The sequence below is a fragment of the Eutrigla gurnardus genome (genome assembly GCF_963514095.1).
Source record: "Eutrigla gurnardus genome assembly, chromosome: 10".
NCBI lineage: Eukaryota > Metazoa > Chordata > Actinopteri > Perciformes > Triglidae > Eutrigla > Eutrigla gurnardus.
Window position 1 is genome coordinate 11484008 of NC_139924.1, and position 25013 is coordinate 11509020.

Below are 25013 nucleotides of genomic sequence, written 5' to 3' on the forward strand. Positions count from 1 at the left end.
CTACCTTATTTACCATTGTTCATTTTTCACTTAAAAAATGTGTGCCCTATCTGATTTAATAAAAATTTAAAAAATAAAAAAATACAGGTGAAGTGATTACTATATTTTTAGTTTTGGGTGCCATTTTAAGAGATTTGAACATATTTTGATGATAACCAGGACAACATCATGAATCACAGTTATGTTGACCATCGCTAAACATGTCGGCTGGTTTACTACAGCGACAAGCAACGATTTAATTACAATAACAAACAGCTAAAAAGGATGCTGAAATAACATCAGCTGATGTTGAGTTGGAAATGATGAGTTGGATATTAATATATGCATGTTAATTATAATACTACTAGTGCATTTAAAGCTGTTGATAGTTTGATTGTGTAATTGCTATCCTATGTTGACTTGTGAAGCACTTTGCAATCTTACAGTTAAACATTTAATTCTACCTTCAATGTACTCATTAACTGTAAAGCAGATAAATAATTAAACACAGTGTTTGGCGATGCCTGTCATGTTACACATTTATTCATCTCCACTGAAGACTGCAGAACAAGCTCAGTGAGGAGAAGTTCTGTACTTTTATCTTTTCTTTATATAACAATTTATTATTTCAATGGCACTATTGATATTCCATTTTAACACTGGTTGTCTAATCGCTTCCCTATGTTGTTCCTTGAGGCACTTTTTAATCCTGTCTTCTGTAGTCCTCTTCAAATAAAGCTCATGTGGTACGATCCCATAACTGCTGCTCCAAAATAGAAAAAGTCTATAATGACATCAACAACACCACAGAATCGCAGCGCTTTCAACATTCTTCCTTCTGCAAATGAGAAGCGATAGTGACCCAGGTGAGAAAGATCAGTGGCTCGGCTCTAATGACATTTTAATGGGAAACTAATGGGGGTTTCGGCAGACAGACTTCAGTGGGTTCAGCATGAGGTCAATGAGGCATGAGAAACAGGCTAATTGCTGCTTCATAAAGGCTGTGTGTAATAACAGTTATTGTTCTGCTCCATCCTCTCTGGGAGGTATTTTGAGGTCTTATGTTCGTTTGTGTCAGGCTGTGCTCACTGATGCAAAGATTAAAGTTGACTACATGTAATACAATACACAAATACAAAAAAAATATGTTTTTAATGGGCGTGGAAGGCAAGGCAATTCTAAAACCATTATATTTGCCATCTTTTGATCTTGGCAGCTCTTCTGCTTGAACAGAGCCAGATTATAGGAATTAAATTTCTCCCTATAATATCCACATTCAATCAAAATGCTGAATAAAGACCGTGTTAAATTTGCATGAAGGGGAAGATTGAAATTATGATGATCATGAAGTCAATAATAACCATAATTATTATTCAATTTTTACAATCTTTTTCATAATCTATAAATAGGAGAAATACCCTTTTCAACCTCCTGTCAGATATTTAACTACGGAGTGGCTTTTTTGTGCAGTTATACGTTTTTCTGGCACTGAGTGCTCAAGTGTAGTTCACTGTATAAGAAGTGTCGCATAGTCATTGTGTCGTGAAACTAGAGATTGAGACCATAAACTAATGTTTACAATGTTTTCTGAGGCAATAATCAGGTTAAAAGTAGGGTCATTTTCTCATAGACTTCCATGCAATGTAGTGATGAAAAAGGGCCATAAGGACTAACCCATTATGGATTTGCCCTCTAGATCACCACTTAGAGTCAGGTACAGTCCGGAATAAACAAGACGAGAGGACGATGGCTCCAAAAATATGACAACTTTTATTTTCAACAACTGATAAAAACACAATTTGATATATCCTAATTAAAACCGTCTTAAGCTACACAGTAGCAAACTACATTACCTGGCACTTGTTAATTAAGACAATAAACTGGACAATTGGTCAAAAGTCGTGGCAGGGCCAACCTGTGCAATATACGTGGGCTAGTAAGACAATAAGCTGGACAGTTAGTCAAAGTCGTGGCAGACCTAACCTGTGCAATATACACAGGCTAGTTAAGACAATAAACTGGACAGTTCGTTAAACACTAGTGCCACTAGTCTATATAGTACTGGTATAACAGGAGTTCAAAGGCTACAATTATATTTAGGACCCAACGCACATGTGGCAAAAAAAGACTAAGAGCCAAAAAGGCAAAAGATATCACTGCACACACACACAAATCACGGCACACTATATGCAGAGTTCCACACACTGCCACCAAGCTATGAGCGCACAAGAGGGCCTCACTAAAATAACAGCAAGTCTATGATGCTCGCTCAACCAGGCTACGATTTAGGCTTACACCTTATTCGGAGTGACACATTGCGCCTGCCCGACCTAACTTAATGCCAAAAGAAAAACAAACAAAAGAAACAAAACAACTAAAATGACCAAAACAAATTAAACAAAAAGGGCCCAGTAGCCTACATTGAGTATGGGAAAAAACAGCGACCGTCAAAATACACATGAGACCCTGCAAGAATAAACAATACATACATATCAGATCACCTTGAGGCATATTTTAGCAAACGCTAAATTACAAACATGAGTGTAGAAATACACAACATGCTGTACCTTGTCCAAGAGGAATTAACGGCCATGCCTTTACGGCGGCCATGCTGACCGAACTCGACCTGGGCTCTACGGGAACACATGCACATGGTTTTAATAACGTCTTTTTTTCGTGCGCTCTTTATTTACACTTAGTGTAGCGATAGACTACGAACCTACCGCAAACAATCGCCTGCCGTCTGTCACGCTGCTGTCAATGCTTCCGCGTCGCGCCGTTAATCAAAGGGAGAGGATGTACCCAGCTTCCGTTCCATCCTTAAATAATCTACGGACCGGAAGAAGAGCCCGTGAGCTACGTCAGTTCCGACAGTCAGACCTCCCCGCTACACAATCAAACTCCTTTTTTCAACCAGAGGAGTTACCCCTCGTGACCACTAGAGAGAATGCAGTTTTAAGGCACTTCGACTTGGCTTCACTTTTCAGAAACGGAGGTTGCTGCCTTGTTGTGAATCTTCACCTTGTCCCCACATGTGAAGTTTACTTGAAACCAGACATATTTTCTTCTCAGCATATTTAAGCTGCTGCTTTTTATTTTGCAACTTGGCACATTCTGGATAATAATATGTTTCTTCTTAGGTGAAGGAATCTGCATTGTGACATGGATAGCCCTGTGTTTGATGAGGACCAAAGTATGCTGTCACAGCCTTGAACATACCATCAGACCTTGTTCCCAGGTGCACCAAGGGACCCCGGCCATATTTAACATTGGTCTTTAAATTCAAAGAAATGCAGAGTTTTGGAGCCAGACCTCAGCGAGGGTTACACACAAAAACAAAAAGAAACCTTGAACATTTCTAACTGGATCCACCACTCGAATAGTCATTGGCCAACATCAACCTACGTGTCAAAAACTATCCAGTTTTGCTGCAAGGTCAACATGAGATTCCAGCATTCACAGCACAGCCTGTGATAATTCCCTTTTCTGTAAGAGGTCGCCAGGTGAAGGAGTCCCCGGGGCGATGTGTATGTGCACGTGTGTTTGTGGATGTTCCAGCATGCTTTTCCACACTCTAGCCTCTCGAGTAGTTAGCGTGGCTGTTCTGTCAGAGGCTTAAAGCCGTAGCATGGGGTCAGAGGCCAGGCTGCGGCTAATGCGCTTCTAAATTGCCTTTCCTTGGAGATTTGCCCCCATCAAGACACCTGAGGGAGGTGGAAGGTCACGCTGTGAGGAATTGTGGGAAAGAAGTGGAGTCTCAAAGAAGCATATGCAAGGCCACTTAATATGTCCACTATGCTAAATATCAGCCCACCTACAACCTTTGTGACAGCGGACTGGATTCTGCAGGCTGTGCTGTTATCTGCTGGCTTTTTCTCTGGCTGCTTGTGTCGGATTCTCTCCGAAGACAAAAATAGGCACTAAAGGTATTTACTTTGGTTTAACTGTGAAGGATGCCCATATGCTTCATAGTATGTACATTTAAGAATGACGTGTTATAGTTGGTCTGTCTCTACATGTCTCCCTGTGATAAACTGGCGTCCTGTCCAGGGTGTGCCCTGCTTTCGCCCAATGACAGCTGGTATCGGCTCTAGCCCCCCCGCGACCCTGAATACAGGATAAGTGGTAGATAATGGATGGATGAATGGATGGATGGTGTTATAGTTGAGTGTTTTCTAGCGGACGTCATTCGAATATTGTTTTGGAAGTTTTGTTTCATATGTTTTGCCTGTTTTAATACGTTTTGGGTGAATCACTTCCAATATGCTGAGGCTAAGAAACCATATAAGCGCTGATTACAGTTCAGCAAAACTACATTTAAAAGTAAAAAATAAATCAAGAATTCAAAATAAGCTCTTTTGCATGACCAAAAACTAATGTTCATTTAGTAAATCCAAGTTTAAAGCAAAATTAAATTTAGTTAATATTCAGATGCTTGCTTAGTCAAATTAAAATAACAAAATAAATGTGCATAATGTTGGAACATATTAAAAAGGCCATCAAAGAGGTGGGTGGCCTTCCAGCTGTTGTGTATTCCCAAAGGAAACATTACATCGTTTGTTGGCTAGCTAGCTAAAAAGTTTGTTCGTTAACGTTCCTCATGATGACTGAGAAGCTGTAATTTATTCTCCTTTTGAGAAAAGCATGTTGGCTGAATTAATGAAGCAATATGGACACATAATAGAAGATAAACAGACAACACAGTAAGGGAAAATATATTAATCCTGTTGGTTCCAAAACTGAGAAATTCAGCAGCAACATCATAAAAGGTTTAATTTTTTCTGAACTTGATCATTCTGCTCAATCCATCGTAAAACACAGCCATTTTAAAAGTTTAACTTCCTTAAGAGTTTAAAATTAATACTGGATCACAGTTTAAAATTATGGTCAAAGAGAATTAAATGAATTTATGTTTAAAAACAACATGATTGCAACCTGATTTAAAGTTAAACCTTGGTTTAATCAGATTTATTTTGCATAAAGAATGTTGTTGGTGTAATACAGCCTCAGCCGAGGAACTAATCTATTTATTGTGTGACATGTTATTGGCAGGCAGACTCCTGAGCAACACTATGTCCTCCTGTTTGTTTTAAAGTTCAACCCAATTATATATCACTAAGCTGTTAGATTTTGTAAGAGCCTGAAGAGCTGCCTGCATTATATTTTCTTTTTTCCCCCTTTCTTGTTTTTGGATTGAGGGAAGTTTATTTATTCAGTGCCCAGAATTCATATGGACTTGGTTGGACTGGATGGGGGGCATACAAGGCTTGATACCAGGTCCTGTTAGTAGGTTCAGGTACATTCTGTAACTTACACAAACAAACTATCTCAAAAACCACGCAATTTTGGCTTGGTAGAGGTTTTTGTAAGCTAGGATACCAATGTTGTTGATGGACAGTGATATGTAGTATTAGTGAGGATCTTTCTTTGTTAAACCGACGAGAAAGACACAATGTCACTGAACACGTTTATTATTATAGGGCCGCTCTAAAAGAACTCCACTATCATTAAACAACATTGTTGAACTCACGATGGACAGCTTATTTTTTTGTAAAATGGATGCAGCATAACCAGAAATTATAATGCCACATTAATTTATTTTATTTCACATTCGTCTTAACCTCAGTCTAAAAAACAACGATGGACTCTTATTTCCAGATAAAACATGACATACAGTTTAGGTAGTTTATTTCTACAAATAGATCAGCTATTTAAGTACTTCAACTATGTATGGTTGACCACTGCATTCAAACCTACTGGATATTTGTAGCATATCTTTTATGGCATTGAATTAGAAATAAGGCAGATCTGGGTGTAACCTTTCCCAGCATGTGTTGCCTCTGTGGACGGCTCTCCCTCCAGTGCTCTCTGCATTCACTTTGAAAGTAACAGAATCAGGTCTACGCTATTAAATATTTCATTGTACCTTTCCATGTAACTGAACTAAAGAAGAAGCGAGCAATGAGACACCTGGGTGACATGCATTTGAATCTCGCTGAGATCGTGAGTACGTTGAACATAGACAGCATCACTCTGTAGGCAAGCTGCTTCTTTTTATTCATCCTTCCATTGGTTTTCCGAGAAATTAGTGAAGATTGGCCTTTAACTCCATCGAGATTGAACACTTCAATAGTGGACCGACTGAAAAGAAAATGGAAAAATACCTCAGCGGTTGACCTCGAAGAGGTGGGAGTGAATAGCAGACAGTGGCACTGATCCCTGGTGTAATTTGTGGGGGTCTACGAACGCGAGGGTGAAGAATGACACTGAAAGCACCTTCCGTCTGCACTACGAAGCAGAAGCCATTACTGGCTATAGTGTTGTCAGCCGTTCGGCATCGGCTCCTTGGAGAATGAGGCTTTCAATCAATGTATGAAAAGCTCGTATCTCTGCGGGGAAGAATGAGATGGAACGACTCGAAACTGGGGCGACGGCGACAGTCAACGAGTAGTTTTCAGAAGCGATGGGTCCGTCTGTGTTTATCCGTGCCATCGGCCGCGTGGCATTGTTTGTGGTAATGGCGGTTTTCTTGGCTGCTGTCAGGCGTATTTACAAGGACGACACTCCTGAGAGATGTTAGCGTGACTGGACTGTTGTGTCGGCTTTCAACAACACTGTTATGTGCTGGTCTTCTGTCTGTGTTAGTTATGTAGATATTACTATTAATTCCACTATAATAATATGCTGTTTATATCCAAAATATGTTTCATTGTTATCATTAAGGTAACCACCAGTTATTTTGCAAATGTCCTTAACACTATTATTCTTAATATTATTATCAGTTGTGCTTTAGAGAGAGTGGTTAGAGACACACATGTGATTCATTGCGGCGCTCGCTTCCACACATGATAAAGTAACGACAGTAAAACCACCGTGATGTTGACTGTGATGCGTTCAGCGAGTAATTTTTTCACACCGATATTTAGTTCTGATAGTTAACTTTAAAGGCAACGCTGATGGCGTGTACTAAAAGTGCTATAGATGAAATCCTAACAGCTACTGAGCTCATATTTCAACAGCTCCCTCTTTGTGACAGCCGAGCCGAAGGCACCCTCCGATGACAACTGTGTGAGACACTATGAGAAAAGTGGGAGGACATTGAGCTGGGAAGGTTTTGTCTGCAAGATGATTTTCATATTCTATTCATATATATAATTGAATAGAAAGGTTTGAAACGGTGGGGTTTGGTTTGATCAATCATTGCTGTAAATAATAGATCACTATTGTTCCAGAAGTCCTTACTGCAGATAATCTGTAGCAGTAGACTCTTCAATAGTCAGGAACTAAAGAGTAAACCTATAAGTGAATGAATGAATAAATTGAAGCTCATTCACCATCCATAGTATTCTAGCACAGAGATCTTCAACAGGGGGTCCTTAACCCCCTAGGGGTTCTCCAGAGTTCCTACAGGGGGTCCCCGATTGATCCCAAACTTATTTTCTTATTTTCTTTAAATATATCCAAAAATACACATTAACATGAATACAACCTATAATAAGCAAATATAAATGTTCCAATTTTTTAAATGTTATGCATGTAAATACACAAATCTATCTCTCTAGACTCACCTGTTCAGACTTCACCTCGACTCTGCATAGCATGACCCACTGACATCCCCCCCCCCCCCTCTTTTTGTTTAAAGAAACAAACAAAAAGAAGGAAATAGCACAAAGTTGCACTAGAGAACCAGTGGAGTCAGCTTGAGGTTACAGATCTGATAAGCAACACATTTTTATAAGATATGTAGCCTAATAGGGGGTCCCTCCCCCTATTGTTGTCTTGCTTTTGCCTCCATTGCACCTGTTGTCACTTTCATTTCATTGTGCTTCCGAAATAGACAGATTGATATCCCTTAAATTTAACTGCCTTGGTGTTATACTGAAACAATTAACCGTTCCCTTAAGGGTTTTTGAGCGTGAATGCAGCAGCAAGAATAGTATCCGCTCCTTTGTGGTCCATGTTTCCATGTGTGACCCGACCAGATGTGTGACCATACAAAGCAACTCCTAATTACCAATAATGAATGTGTACAGCCAGTTGGTGCATCTATGTTTTGTCCTCCTTCCTGTTTCCCACAGGGAGGAATGTACCAGCCTGTTATTTGTGACGCTGGAGTTTTGAATAGCTGCCTTTATGGTGTAGGAGCAACAGCTTCACGATTCTTCCACACTCGGATTTAATTTGATTAATGAACAAAAGATGAACTATTGACCCTTGGACAACATGGAAAGGACACAGACGAGAGTCTCCTCACTCCAGGTGAGGAAACACTCACGTCCAGATATAGCCAGATATTATTCTCTTGAGTTAACAGCAGAAATTACCTAAAGCCAGTCAAGACCACTTTTGGAGCAAAGCTAAGAAAGTGCTCAGCGATGCTTCAAAATACAGTCTAGATTTGTTATTATTACGTGACATATGATAATAATGTCTGTTTAAATCCTGTGCTTCTGCGACCCAGAAGTACAAAGTTCAGAAAATGTGATTCATCCACAAAAGTTACATAGATCTCTACTGGCCACAGGTGGCCAGAGGTAAAATGGATCACCGCCCAGTCACCTCGAGATATCAAAAGAGAAACCAATAGATATTGAATTCCGATGTATTCATATCAATATACAAGGATGTGTTAACGTGAGGACATGCGTTTAATATGGTAAACGATCTTGGACGTACTTTCGGTTTCACTGTAAATGTGCCATGTTACGTGATGATGATGTAAAATTTGAGATCAGCTTTGACCATAACGGCGAGATGGTGTGTTCAAACCTATAGTTATAGAATTGCATTTATAATAGTTTAATCGTACAGAATTCGGTCTGCCCTGGACACGCCCCTTTCGGGTAGCATAAAGCGGCGTACGGGCTCGTGCTCTTGCCCGCTTCATCTTCTTCCCTTTTTCTAGTTCCAAACTTTTACTACTTCTTTATTTCATTCGTCGTAAGATTCTTCATTTTTGCATTTTTAGTCTTTTACTTTTTGCACACAAGACATTTTTGTTGAACTCTAAATCAACCCATGGTTGCAAGATTTAACATATTGATTGGTGCTATTTGACGAGTCATCCACGGTTGAGCTCATGGAGAAGACAGTTCATCAACTGAGACGGATTTCGGCGAGACGACACCCGCTACGAAGCTACCGTAGATCAGCGCTAACGGTTCAAACCAACCCTCGGGCCCCGGCACGGAGAATCCCTCCATGTCTACGTTACCGACGGAAGAGCGACCACTTGGAGTTTCAATTAAGCTGAGAAGAATCGTCATAAAGTAAGACCTAATCTGTATTCAACAGTAATGAGCTGCATTGTGAAACTAAGTATTAGCATCTGTTAATATCTAATCGGTGAGGCCATTTTATTTCACTATTCCATCATTCTATCTTACTAAGAAGTCTAAATTCTTAGGAGGAACACACTTGCCTTTATTGCCAAATGTTCTAGATGTGTTGGTAACCATTTTCCCAGTTATATTTATTGTGTTGTATTGGTGCTTCTGTTACATCTCTGTTATTATTTTATCCACTTTGTTTAATCTTTATTTAGTCAATAAATACCCTCATATTATAACCGCTGTTGTCCATTGATATTTCTCCTGTGCAGAGCGCAAAGATCCCTATTTCAAGGGCTTATGATCTGAGGAAATTAGATTGATTTATTAAATTACATTGATTAATTGTTAATTAATGAATAAGTGGTCATTAGAGTCATTAAAGTGGACTCTATAAAGTTCTGTCCAACCAACAGATGGTGCCCCTTTTTACGAGAGCAGGTATTACAATTGTATATTAATACACATTAATATACATATTTTAATATCATCCTTAGTTTCCTACGATGGAAACAGGTGTCTGTTACTGTAGAGGAGCAAGTCATTCCTCTTCACTTCTGCCAGCCATTCAGAGCACACAGTACCTCCTGCTGCCTGCAGCATTTCCTTGGTTAGTAATTAAGGTGTATTCAAGAATACTGCTTGACTTGTACTGCCAATTGGTACACTGTATTGTTCAAAAACACTACACCACACTGCAAGCTGCTGAGCGCTAGGGATTAGAAGTCATTGTACAGAAATATGGAAGCATAATAGATACTAAAAGATTTGAGAGAGTGCAAAACAATTCAAATTCTGAGAGCTACTCACTCAAAATCAAAGGACTTTCACCCAGCAGGCCCCCGTTTGTGTCCCGTGTGAAACTAAAAGTTGACGTTGACTCATTTTGTCATGTCAGTTGTTAGAAACCTGACTCATTAGTATCATTAGTCATGCAAGTCCTTAGTCAGGCTAGTTAAATGGTCCTCATTCATAAAGCGCTTTTATCCAAAGTGCTTTACAGCAATGACTGACATTCACCCATTCATACACACATTCACACACCGACGGCGGAGTCAACCACGCAGGGCGACAGCCAGCTCGTCAGGAGCAATTAGGGTGAGGTGTCTTGCTCAGGGACACCAGGCACTCAGCTAGGAGGAGCCGGGGATGGAACCGGCAATCGCTCCACCTCCTGAGCTAATCCCTCCATAATAGTTAAGGTCAACCATAATGTTTTTGTAGCCATTATTAGTTTTGTTGTCTAAATCTTCCTGTGAAGATGGAAGTTTATTTTGAAAGGACAGTGTGCATGGACACATACAGTTAAAAAAAAGTGGATGTAGTCATCAAGACGCCACCATTAATTTGTGGACTATGGTTTTGAAGCCTCAATGTCAGCATTTGGCCGTCGCCATTTTGGAATTTTTGCAACCAGTGAACTAAAGTGACCATATTTGGACCGAGGAATTGTTAGTGAAACATCAGTTATAATGGCCCACTCATTAAAAAATGTTCAGGTTTAAATCGGGCTTGGGCTCATAATTACAGTTCACGGGTCGGGCTGGGCTCGAACAGAACATTCACAGGCTCGGGTAGGGTCGGGCTGGATTTTTTTGGGTCCGATCTAAGCTCTAAAGGCAATGTGTTCAACGAGGCAAATGCTCTTAGTATTATTTTCATGTGCGTAAAACTCAAACTCAAATGTCTGCACTCGTGTCACACTCAGGCATTTGTCCTCTTTTTGCAGATTTGCAGTGCCATGCCCTCACCATCCATTTAGCTGGAGGCTCTGCTCTGCAGCTCACCTGACAACTCCTGAGGTAATGATGCAGCTGATTTCTCATGACAGGAGTCCGTGTCTCCGCTCTCCATTTGCATGTTTTATGTTTATTACAGCAAGAACAAGAGCCCCGGGTGAACTGTCAGGGGGATTTTATGTGGTCAATTCATTACGTGCACAGTGCCCACCTCTAAAGACATCCCACCCCCGCCTTCACTTCCATGAAAGCCATTCATACACATTTCTCCTGGAACTGTCTTTGGTCGTAACAATATTTCGTTGAACTTATGGAGAGTTAAAATGAAAATCCCACCGTGATAAAAAAACATCTAATGCTTCCGTAATGCCACTAAGTCCCTGAATGAATGCTCACGATGTGATTTAAAAGCACCCACACCCCCCTGACAGCACGAACACATGCAGCGCCTCCGTCTGCAACGACACATTCGACTGCCGATGAATCACCATTCAAATATCTGTGAAGAGAAGAGAGTCGCTGAAGTGGTGAGACGGGAGCACGAATCCACGTTGCACATCAGTGTCTGCTCTTTCCCCGTTGTTTTGCTCCGTTCGTATGGCTTTGTTCTTGTAACAGCAGCTTGTGAGAGTCTCAGCTTTCATATCATCCTCATCTTGAAGCGAATGACTTGGCTTAGTGTTAACAAGCAACAGCATGGCTGTGATCATCGGCGGTGCATACTGTACTAATGAGAGCACTACAGGGAGGAAGAAGCCCCTGGGCCTCGCAGATGTCACCAGGACACATGTGTTCGGCTTTAACCAACAGTAAGTCACCTCTCTGTTCCCCTCTATTCATCAACTCCATGAGAAATGGGACCCGTGGGATCATGGGAGATTTTATCACGGATTAAAAAAACACTCATGACCAGTTGATTGTGGGGATTTTTAGTCGGGATAACGCAGAGCAAATTTTCATCTCACTTGCGTGAGTTTTTGTTTATCACTTCACTCGTGCATTTCATCAATCGTGACCGAAATAACCACTATTGCTGCTTTCTACATGTCTAAACAACTTTGCTCAGATTTAATTACAATAAAAGGATTTTAAAAACTATGCTAAAAACAACATAATGATGACGATTAGCGACTTTGAGTGCTATGAAATGCTTTCTATAAATAAAAGATGCATTATTATTATTATTATATACTCTATAATAATAGCAGTTTGCCATGTTGTAGTGCTGTCTGAATGTATAGTGAGAATAAGTGGACTCAAGGTATCCCACAATTCATCTTCAAATGTAGTGTACAAGCAATGGTCACTAATCAAGTATTATTTCCCACCATGCTCTGCGCTGAAAGGAAAATTACAGATGTAATAGTGCGGTGGCCCCGTTTGCTCACTTCTTGTCATCTTCTAACAGACAACTAACATTCTGGCTTTCCCCGGCAGCATTTCAGCTGAGCTCGGTCAGCTCACAGCTTATCTCCAGGATATAGATCCAAAGAAGACATGAAACAAGAATTACAATCGCAGCGTGTTGTTCCTCTCTTCAACCTCTTCACAAACACCTGGACTTAAATATACAGAGACACACACAAAACGAGCAGCTTCCTTGCTGCTGCGCATCAAACTGAGCCCCCCCCACCCCCCCAGCCGACAGCTCTGCAGACGTCAAGCAGCAGCCTAAAAGAGAGCCAAGCCTGTCAGAGTCCTAATCGTTGTGGAGAGGCCTTTGGCTCTGTATGCACAGCAGACGCCAGCCTCAATTACACAGGTGTATACAATCTGCCAGTACACGAGAGCAGAGCGGACAGGCCCCACTCTCCGGACAAACACTGGTTCTGAGCCATCACTGCCGGATCGATGCAGCGCTGAGAGCTGGGCCTGGACTGAGAGTCCACCTGAGAAGGAGAGATGACATGTTGACAGAAGAAGGAACGAGACATCATCGGGGAAACGGGGAGCAGGTTGATGCCGATCACAAACCAAACGTGTCAAAGCCGGTGAGCCGATACCCCAAGTAACACTGTGACATTGAACAGATGATCAGACGCCAGTCTGAGCTGCAAGGAGAGCTCAGAAACTCAGACCTGCTACTTGGACTGTAATCCAATACATTGTTTCCCAATGACAAACATCACCGTTGGAGACGACCAGTGGCGGCCACACATTGTGAAGCGGTCGTGATACGGGACACAAACAGCTTTAGATCTTTAAATATAATATGCAACAACACAAAACCACAGCATCTTCAGATCAGTGGAGGTAATGACTCTTGACGGTAATAAAATAAAAAAGTCAGAGGCTTCTTGAAGGCTTATTCTATAAAATGCATTGTACAGGTGTTTACATGCTACTTCCTGTATTAGATATTGTTAAATGCAATGTTTAATGTCCAACATGAACATAATTCCTACTGGCCACCTTTACCAAACCATGATGCCCAAAGAAAACGGAAACCCACCATTACTCTACATTATCCCAAGTTTTTGCTAATTTGATTAAAGTTAGATTTGTTTCAGGATATGCATGTGCATATCACAGAGATATTAATGGTTTAAATACTTCATTAGAGTGTATATAAGAAGTGGACGTTCAATAATTCACTTTCTATCTCTCTCTCTGTTACTTTCTCTCAAACATACACACAGCGACTTAAGCAGTGCTCAGTAATTATCTCAGTACAAAAGTCAAGTATCGAAAAAATATTGATCATGAATGTATCTACCACCTGTCTCTCGGCCTGTCTGTGAGCTCACCTGTTTCACTTCAGGTAGATTCCCCTCACCCTCTACAGTGGAAGGAGAAAAAGACTCCAACCAACCAACCTGTGGAGGCGACATGAGGACTACTGGGGTTCAGTGAATGTCTGCTGTCAGTGAGCCGCTGACAGACGGGCAGAGAGCGTAACACAGAACTTCCTCCCTGTGATGATTCCCAGAAACAGAACTACAACCTGCATTTATATAACCACAAAATCACTCTGTTGCTATCAGGGCCAACCCAAAACGAAGCCCTCACCTTGCCGACCTCAGTGATCCTCTGATGTTTCCTCTAGCAGGTTCAAATTGTTTGACTTTAGAATTTCATCATTTCCACCTATTGGATGGGTTTGCCGTGAAGTTAGCTACTCAGCATGAATTCTTAGAAGTCGTGTGTTGGCAGGGCCTCACAGAGACGCTAGCTTGGCTGTAGACGTTCATTGTTATTTATTGTGCTTTCCTGGCGCACGCTGCCAAACAAATCTGTAAAATAATCTAATTACAACAAAGGAATTGACAACATTGGGCCTTCAGGGCTCTGGGCCAGTTGCTTGTGTTATTCAGTTGGTAATCCAACCTCATCAGTTACAATGGTGAGCCTTTACAATTCCTTTTATAAAGTTTCAGTGAAGTTGGGAGTGTTGTTTGATGCAGAGTAATTTGTTGGTCACCTCCCGCTGACCGCCGCCCATCAATTCCTCGTCGGCTTGTGTAAATCAGTGGTGGTTCCAGGCCTAATGAGCTGCATGACTCACTAATATTATTCTGAAAGAGGCAGCGAGGGAGCTGGCAGGGAGCTGGCAGGGAGCTGGCAGAGAGCGGCTCGGGCCCAGACGAGGCATCGAGCCCGACGGTACTCCGATTGGCCATTGATTTGTGAGAAATATCTCCCAGGTGCCCCAGGCAACGTGTTGACTGACAGCTGCGACACAACAGCTGTCAATTAGCTGGCGCTAAGTGTTAATGCAGCAGCCGAGAATGAAGGTAGAATTAAAGTGTAACTGTGAGCAGAATTGGATTTTAGAGAAAGTTCTATTGTCAGATTTAAGAGCAAATGAGAGACATTCAGCTCATTCCGGGACCGTTATTCAAAGACCTGACGCACCAGAGAGCTGTAGCGATGTTCAAAGATGACAGGCTGTGGGGGGATGTGACGGTGACACATAAAGCAGGTGCGGCTCAAAGCGCATCAGATCCCATTTGCATCCTCTCTAATTTAACTCAGCTCCGCCGTGAGAAATCTCAAACGGCGAGGAGGAGACGGGAGGTATTGTAAAGCAGACGAACGCAGCCTTCAGGAAGGCGGCGTTGACTGACAGAGACGAGGGTAAACACTTCACAAGCGCCGCCGCTGGCTTCAGAGGGAGTGTTATGCAAAGAGGGGGGATAGACGGAGAAAAGGGAAAATGAGAGTGCTCCACCCCTCCGCCCCCTCGGCTCCTCTCCGGAGGTGTCAGGGGGAGTGTGAAGAACCCGGCGCCCCCCCGTTTCCTGTGAGAGGGAGTAGTGCGGAATTTTGATAACGCTCGTTTTTCAATTGCATGCTTCAAAGAGGAAAAAGGGCGAGGAGACAATTAGAACGAGAGCGGCAGCCTCGGCTCCCCTAAATAGCCCTTGATGAGAGCGGCGGGCGAGCTTGGATAGGTTAATCAGCCATAATCGGAAAGCAGGTGTCGAACACGCAACCCCACATTCCTCTGCCCCAAAATTATATGATCGTCACACTCGCAAAAGTGCGTCTTTTAATTAAACGCAGTGTCCTTTCTAGCTGTCTTTTCCTTATTCAAAAGCGTGAAGCAGCGCTGATTGCATCAGATCAGTGACACCAGGAACAAATTGCTTTTCTGCCGTGGCAGCGATGATGAAGGGTGTGTGTGTGTGTGTGTGTGTTTGAGGTGGGGGGAGGGGTGACAGAGAGAAAATGTTGCGTATCACAGGAGAGGCACAATGGTGACTTTAATCTGAAGATGATGCAAAAATGACTGTGCAAAAATCATCCCAAGCCGTGGAAAAGAGCACTTTTCATTCTGAATCTAACTAGAGTGGATATTTAAAGCAGCTCCCACCCAGGTATCATGTTCAAAGGGACGCAGATTTCACCATCGGAACGTTCTCTCATGTGGCCAGACAACAGTTTCTTGTTAAGCATTATATTCTGGATGAAAGAATGACTTGGTGAAACAATTCCATCACGTTTGGATCAATGTTTACAGTAAGTGTGTTGTGAAATTATCAGATTTGTTCTAATGGCTCTAGTTAAATGCTAATGCCAGGGTAGTTTAGGAGGAGCAGCCAAAGCAGCTGGTCTCCGGTTCAATCCACAAACAGTCTTTGGATGCAAATAAACCTTTAAACATTTATTTGTTGTTTTATTAACCATTTCACTGGCAAATCCAGGAGTCCAACATGATCAAATCTTCCAACCGTGAGTTTGAGCAGCCTGGGGAGGCTTTTCTATTTGATCCAATGAGAGTGAAACATTTTTACAGGAGCGCCTTCAGGTTGAAAACAATTTAGAGCCCAGCGACACGAGGGACTTTTTCTTTAGCTGCCGTCAAATATATTTACTTATTATTTATTATGTTCAAAGGTTTCTTTAAAAAGAAAGGCTGCATTGTATATCAAGTGTGACATAACCGTCATATTTCAGAGTGAATGTCCCACACCAAGGCTACACTATAAAGCAAATTTAAATATTCTATTCAATCTCACTTCAATCCTATGTTATCATTAATTTGAGAATAAACTCATCCCAGTGCAGAGCTGAGTCTTTTCTTTGTTTTTCCCAGCTTATGCATTAAGTTCTTCTTTTCGTTCTGCAAGCGTTGTTTTTCTTTAGTTATTTTTGACAGGTCTGCTCTGCTGCATGGAATTGTCAGTTCCCACATAAATAAACCTGAAGTGCATAACTGGGTCTTTCTCTCTGTTTTTTTGTGCCTCAGCCAACCTACATTTAGGTTTTACAAGTTGTGAGGAGAAAATAAAAGACGGGGAGAGCAATCCACAGGGGACATCCACGACAAAACTGCAACAATCTGCATTGCGTCAGGGTGGGGTCCTTTGAGATGACATACATCGGGGGACCATAGAGGTCAGAATCCAGTCATGTGCCAGAAAACCAGTTGAGTATTACTGGATTTAACCACATCTTTGACTCAAAACTGAGTTTGATAGAGAAGAGATTGCATGCTAGTGGCCCTGTGCGGCTGTACTTGGACTAAATGCTCACATAAGCATGCTGACATAATGCATACATCTGCCAATTATTACTAAACACAAAGCACAGCTGAGGCTTACAAGAACATCATACATTTTGCAGGTATTTGCTCAGAAACCAAAGTAGAGAAGCTCTATTAAGTCGTGTCCCTTTCAGGGCGATGCGGTGGACTCGTGGACAGAATGAGATCTAACAAAGCCAGGAGAAATAATGACTGTATTGGACTTTCTGACAGGCTCCTGGAGGAGCATCTAATTGATGAAGTCCGGTCGGATTCCATGCCTGATCAATACCAGCGCAGAATGACTGACAAGCTCAAAATGCTTTGGGCTGCCTCTCACTCTGCCCATCATTTTAATGAGCACCAACCGAGCTTCCACCAATGAATCTGTGTGCCGATGTTGGAAGAGCTTCGATGCTCGCTTCGATTATTTTTGTTTGCAGGGTTAAAGTGTCACGTAATGGTTTTACACTCAAATTCCAAATTAGACTTGTATCTGTGTCTTCATACCTTCATACCTTCTGGACATTTCACCTCGATATATGGTATAGATACACTCTCAGCTGTTTAACATTACTGATGTTTAATAATCCATTCCTCCCTCTCTCTCTTTCTGTCTCTCGACCACACACACAGTGGGTACCAATGGTAACAACACATAGCAGAGCAGATGATGGTGGCAGATGAATAAAATGGATAACAAGGATGTTTTAGCAAGTCATTCTATAGGTTACATTACATCTATATCTTAACCAATTGAGCTGTTCAGACAGTAAATAGAAAATGCCTCTTAGATGTCACGTCAATTTGAGATTTTTCAAAAGCAAAATGAACCAAAACTGACATCCCCACTATAAACTATCAGCTTTTTAAGGCAACAAAAGATAGAAACACTGAGCTGCCATCTTTCAGAGACGACCTCTGGTCAAGAAAACACATCAAATCACTTCAGTATCATTGACATCAGTGTCTGTATTTATCACAGTATTTAAAATCATACTTACTTTCTATATACTTTGGTTTACTTACAGTAATTATTACAAGATAAAAATGTTGTATTAATGAACATTATCATTTTGTATTTCACCAGAATCACATTCTGTATGTTATGAGGCCTTTAAACAGCATTTTAACAATTATGTAGGCCAGATTAGTCCATTAATGGAGTTGTAGTGCTCTGAGTTACCAACTTGGTGAGTTTATAATTGAAAAAATGTAAAAGGTGAGGTAGCGGTAAAAGGGCTAGAAGAATGCCAACTTCTATAGTCATCAAATAGCTACTGAGGTCATAAAATTCCCATGAGCACACACTACTTGCTATAAAAGTAATCTTGCATGTCCAGCCGGTAGGGAAGATTTAAACAAAATATTTACATTATTTAACTGATAAACAAACAAACAAATAAATAAATAAAGGGGATAGTTTTCAGTAATTTGATTTGTGGTGACTAGGAAACTTTTAAAAATAGCAGAAAAGCAATTTAGCAATTTATACAATTTAACAAAAAAATCATTGATGTGTTTAACCACAAAGGGCTGTGAGCAGGGAAACTGCAGGGCTGTCTCCATTCAAGTGAAACAATACACTTTCCAACTATTACGAAGGGGGCCTGAAGGCAACACAGGGGGATAAATTGGGGTCCGCATTTTTCTTTTTTTGCCCCTGTGCCCCACAGTGGGTTAATCCAGCCCTGCTTCCAAAGAATTAAATATGTGCATCTATTTATTTATTGTTTATTCAATTTGAATTTGCACGTTTTATCTTACATTTGAGTTGTTAAAACTATGTTAAAATTATAGACTAAGGGTGTGAAGTTAAGGGGAATGGCACCTTTCCTACTTCCTTTCCCCTTTTCCAGCAACCTTGCTCATCTCCAAACTTCACCTTCATTCAACTCCCCACCTGTAAACTTTCATGACTGCATCTTGCACGTTTTGTGACGACAAAATCTCAACCCCACCCCTTTCAGCCTGAGGCCCAATATTGTGTCGCAGCTCGTACGATTGCAAAATGTTCTCTAGTTTAAGATTCGTGAAGTGAGCCTCCACTGTGAAGGCTGTGATGTGTGGATGTGTGTTTAGTGTACTGAGCTGTTGTTGTCGTTAACGTTCTAAACTAAAAACCCCTTTAGCCCAGTCAGCCTTGCAGCAGCCATTAGTTTGAGGCAGCTCTCCCAGCAGAGCGCTGACAATGATGACAGGCAGTGGCAATGCAAGCAGGTCCCGGGGGTGACACTCTGGAGGCATCACTTGCCCTGGGTCAGCCTGGGCCAGCGTATTTATCTGGGCAGTAATCTGAAGGGAAAGGGACAGAGTACCTGACCCCTAAACCTCAGGGACATCATCAAAACAGCTCCTATTTCACTTCCACCATAACTCGCAGTGTCGCACCGTGTTTCCTCTCAGACAGCACAGACTGCTGTATCCAGAGAGAGAGAGAGAGAGAGAAAGCAACTGATGAATAGCAGAGCAGTAATCATCAGCAGTGTAGTAGTGAGCGTTAAGGAGAAGCAGACTGATCACTCATGGAACTCTGAGCTGAAACTGGCCCAAACCTGAAACAGCAACGTCGCCACCTCACTACTAACTGTGTTCACATCTACATTCACTGTGATAGCAATGCTTACAAGTGCTATAGTATTACTTGTCTATTGTGCTATCACTGTTTTTCCATAATACCAATGTATGTAAACCACAAGTTTACATCGTCAATTACATTCCAAACTACAAATGTCAAAGGACCATACATGGTGGCACCCTCCAAATGTGAAGCCACGGCTGAAGTGCTTTCAACTCGCATCTCTACTGACCATCAGTGGGCATCTCTTCTGGATGCAAAATTCGATTGCATGACTCTGAGAAAATGACTCACTAAACATTGTCAAGATGAGTTAATGGTCTCAATCTCTAGTTTCAAGTCTTATTCAAAACAGCATGATGTTTATTTAGTCAATAAGAGTCCATTGAGAGTCAAATAAAGCAGGGGATACTGACTTTAACAAGTAGCTGTAAAGTTAACCTTGAATTACAGAAGCTAAATTTGTTAACGGCTTCACACCAGAATCCAAACTTCCTCTTTTGCTCCCGTCATAATTACTACGGCCACTAGAGGTTGTATTCACATCGGTGATCAACCATGTGACTCGATGAAAACAGCCCTGAGTGATGGAACTCAGTTAGCTAGTTAGGTAGCTAGTGTTAGCTAGCTAGTGTTTCGAACAAAACGAAATGGTGCTCATTTGACACAACTGTGACTGTCAAATGACAAAACAATGCAACAATTCAAATAAGATCCAAATAGTATTTATATTTTTTAGAAATAATGATTTATTTTCTCAACATTACCCTAAATACAGGATATGCGGTAGAAAATGGATGGATGGATTTTCTCAACATCGACTACCGTACATATTTTTTTCGTTTAAGATATGGTGGGGGACACTGGAGGGGGAGGGACTTCTCCTCTCTATAAGGCTGATAACCGCTGATGACCCCCATTCTATCCGTTGATAAGAATCTGTTATCATGTGTAGTCTGCTGTGTGCACCTGTATGTGAAAGGACAAGGGGCTCCATGTAATGTTAATACGGTAATCTGGTTACGCTCAGCCCGTCAATTATGTTGACTTTACATCACTGCTCAACGTTTCCCACATTAAGCTTTCCTACCTTCCACTTAGCCGTTGATTATTCTTTTGAGTATCCATCCCAGTGAACATCATGTCTGCTCGTGCAGTATGTCGAGTATAAATGTTGAGTCACCGACATGTAGCTGTAGGTGCAGACGTGGAGATCGCTGTGAGGTTTCCAGTCTCGTTTTCATACGATACACAGAGAGTGTGGAAGTGAGAAATGCTGATATGCTGTGGAAGATGGTCATATGTAAAGTACAGCATTGGTGATTTGTAATAACTAAAATAAACATGCACTTTATTAGATTTCCACTGTTAAAGATCGCTGCAGGAAAACCGCCCGCCTTCGAGAGAAGACAGGTCAGAGGTCAAGGTCACGGACCATCACCCCTGAAGCCTGCAGTGATATTTATTGCTCAGTGTATTTCATGCGAGTGAAGCTCTGAAAGAACACGCTTACACATCAGTGACAGTGAGGAGCTCGGAATGGGATGTGGCCGGATGAAGAGGCTGCAGGGTATCATTACGGGCTAATCGGGGGGGCAGGGGGAAGGATGGTCATTGTTGACGTGAAGCATCACTTGCCGTGGGTGACACGTGCCCATTAGAGCAAGAAAAGCATCTCATCCCACTGATTAATCTCAACAGTGGCGATGCTGGACGTACATGGAAAGTGAGCAGACCTCGTGCACATGCACTAAACCTGGACAGGGTCTGGATCAGCTGCTTCTGAATCTGCTGCGTGTACATTACTAAAACACGGGAGTTTGAAGGCTGTGACAGCGTAGCTGGTTAAGTCTTAACTTGACAAGCGTGTCACACCCACTCGTAGGTGGATCGTTGTGCGGCGGAGCACTGTTCAAAGAAAAACACTTCTCTCTCCGCTCTCTTTAAAATCAGCGTTTACAGTCATACCGAACCCGGTCAGGCTAATTCACAAGCAAATGTGATACACAAGTTTGCACACACCAAGATAAAAAATTATACTTAACTGCAGGGTCAAAAAAGGATAAACAAGGCAGAGAATAAAGAAGCAATAAAAACATTGGGTCTGAGCAGCGTTTTGAATATTTCACTCCACAGTTAAAAGATATATCTTAGAAGGAATTACAAAGATGTCATACGTTGTGGGAAAGTCCTAGAGTGGTTAGTCCTGTGTCTGGTTATGAGTAATGTCCATGTGTGCACAGTATTTCCAGACCAGCTACGTCTCATTTACTTTTGAGAAATTAAAAAATATTTATTAATATATTCTCAACAACACAAATCTTTTACTGTGGCAGACACGGTTTAGACGCTGTGACTAATGGATCCAGTATGGTTTAAAAAATCATGTGTTAATGCTTAGTTATGACAAAAATGCCTTGCTGCGTTTCCTTGCTGAGCCGGCTGGATGCACAGTCTTAATATACTTAATTATACTTCTGAAGATACTTGATTGGACAGGAAGCCTCATATTAACTTCAGCCAAACAAGATAGATTTCTTATGCAGGAAGTATCATGTAATCATTTTTAAAATGTTTACTTCAAAGGATGTTCATAAAAAAAAAAAATAGATGTGACGAAAAAAAGATGTATTTCTTAACAGAATTGTGATTATATTAGTGCTATTTTTAAGCGTTTCAAGCATTGATGATTTTCAGGATAATATCGTGAATCGCAATTATTTTGGCATGAACTGTTGATATGGTCCCATGCCTGGTCAGACTGTATGAACAGGAGGAAACGGGGGGAAGTGTTGTGATGTTCATGGCTCCTCTCCTTTGATAAAAACAAGTTTGGGGTTGTCAGGTTGCGGCTGTGTTTGCCCTCCTCAGCAGGATCTTTAGTTGATCGGGGAGAGCCATCCCAACAACAGTTTGACCTCTGACCTCTGAGAAGGACTGCAGGGCATCATCCGGACCAACATGTATAAACAACCGAACCTATCCACTGCAGACCGACGCCGTTATTGCAGCAACCATTATTGATGACTTAGTTACATTAAAATACACTCACAGATGACTTACTGCCTTTTGCTGTTTGCTTAACAGCCATTATTAATGAGCTGGCGATTAATGACTCACCAGCCAGAGAAGTTATTCACAACCCGTCAACCCAAAAGTTGTTCTTATTAATAGCTTCGAACGGTAGTGATATATAAGGCATACAGAGCCTTTATAGTTGGTGTCTGATGAGAAAGCACCACTGCCTTTTCTTTTCCTCCCTGCTTTGATCATGTAACGTGTTTCTGTACTTTGTTACATGACTGAATATGCAATGAAGTGACTGCAGGGTAAAATAATCATATGAAATATGTGAATTTAATCAAAGACATCCACGACACTCGGCATTACATTTACGCGTCTTTGCTATCTAAATGTGCACTTATACATAATGACGTGAACTTTTGCACATCCCCAAGGTCGATATCTTTGCACATTCATGCATAAACTGTACAGCATGATTTTACATATGTCTCATATGTATATTTTCATAGCTATTGTTATTTGTTCTATTTGTAATGTCTTGAATTTTGCACATTATTTATGCACCATAACATCAAGACAAATCATTTATATGTGCAAACCTAAAGCTGTTTATGTCTCTCTTTTTTTTTAGTATTCTTAATAAAGCAATTAAATTGGATTTCTGAATGACTGATACCTCCTAACTTCAAACCCATCAAACCTTTAACGGCTTGCTCTGGATCCTTCCTCACTATCACGTCAGCAGACTACAGACCTGAACATACAAAAAATGCGTCAACACATTTTCGGGTGATTATGCAAAACACAAACAAGAGGCGTGAGCATCCATCACAACCTGCATTACAAGGCTGTGGAGTCAGCTGTGTCTACACAAACACATCCAATTAAAAACGACGCCTGACGGAGCAGGAGTTTGTCTTCAAATAACTTCTCTCCTTCGCAAGTGTGTTGTCATCTCCACGACAACAAAGAGGAGGCTTGTAAGCAATTTGGAGAATACGTGTTTCGATGCAGACTATTCGGTGTGAGAATTGATTCCATAATAATCTCGGAGACTTAATTTGAAGTGCAAGGGAGTAGAAAATAGTGAGCGATTGTTGAAATTGCTGCAACTATGGAGAGAGACTGCTCTCTAACGTCTCCCATGTTTTGTAGCCTGTTTCTCTATTTTGTCAGGATGATATAAATAATGCAGAGGTGCTGTAACAAACAAAAAAAAAGCCACTATCAGCCATTCTACTATTGTGACAGGAGATAGGCTGCATTCATTTGGAGAAATTCATTTTGGCTGGAAATGACATTTTAATCAGCCCTTTTGCCTACTTGAGTTTCTTTTTTCTACTTCTTGGAAATTGAAAACTTGAAGCAATATCACGAAACTATAGAATAATCATATACGAAGTTTTCACTATTAGAAAGTGTACCCTATTGTATAAAAGGTGTTCTGACTGAGAACTTGAATAGGCTTCGGGATGTATTGTTTGTTGGTTTTGTATACCTATCCAACCGGGGTGTGAGAAAATACGACCTCTCCGTTATTGGAGATCAGCGAACCGCGTCGCACATGGAAGACTGAGAAAAGAAAAGCGTTGAAAGCTCTCAAGACGAAACATGGAACAAAGATCCACCAAAATGATTTAGGAGGAATGAGTTCGAGGGCGAAAACGCTCTTCTGAAACAGTCAAGAATTAAAAAGCAGGGGGTCAATCATTCGGACTATTCTTACCTTTGGCGCCCGCTCCCGTCACCGCCGCCACAAACACGAGCAGGAGAGGAAAATAATCTCTGATCGCGTCCATCACGTTTCCCCACCGTGTTACGCTTCTCAAGCTTTTAATAGTGGACGTCCTTGGGATCAACACTTTCCCCCGAAACACCGAGAGCTCCGCCGAACAACGACCGCACGCACGAAGCGCTCTTCTCGGTCACTTCCAGCTGTCTGAATGTACTCCTTCACGGAGACGATGGTGGGTTTATTTTAGTTCGGGTCCGCCACCGCGACTACAGACCGCTGACTACTGTCCACTCAACCCGGAGCCCGTAGACTGTGGAGCTGCTGCCGCTGCCGCTGCTGCTGCTGCTGTGGTCGCTCCGATCGGTGCTGGGAGCCTCCTCTTCAGGGCAGCGCCGCCGCGCATTCAGCACCAGGGACAGCTCCTAGCGTCGGCCACGGGAACACAAGGCAAGCAAACCAGGCTCAAAGTTGGGGACGTGCGAAATCCAAAACACTATAATAGCCCCATTTTAAGTACTAAAGGTGCGTTTTGAATATTGATTGATGTTATATTTTTCTTCTTCACCCTATTTGTGCAACCATGTCAGTCATTCAGTGGTGGAAGGCGCTTTGATTCAATAAAAAGCCCCGCATTGAACACTTTAACACTTAAAGGGATGAA

General features: G+C 41.6%; 1 protein-coding gene across 1 annotated transcript in view; it reads right to left on the reverse strand.

Annotated features, from left to right (window-relative positions):
- LOC311019992 (seizure protein 6 homolog) overlaps positions 1 to 24734 on the reverse strand; it is a 171751-nt gene extending 147017 nt beyond the window's left edge. Inside the window, exon 1 of the mRNA XM_084019692.1 lies at positions 24344 to 24734. Within this exon, the coding sequence (XP_083875818.1) occupies positions 24344 to 24416 (73 nt within the window). The 5' untranslated portion in view covers positions 24417 to 24734. The remainder of the gene's footprint in view (positions 1 to 24343) is intronic.
- Between the last annotated feature and the right edge of the window lie 279 nt (positions 24735 to 25013).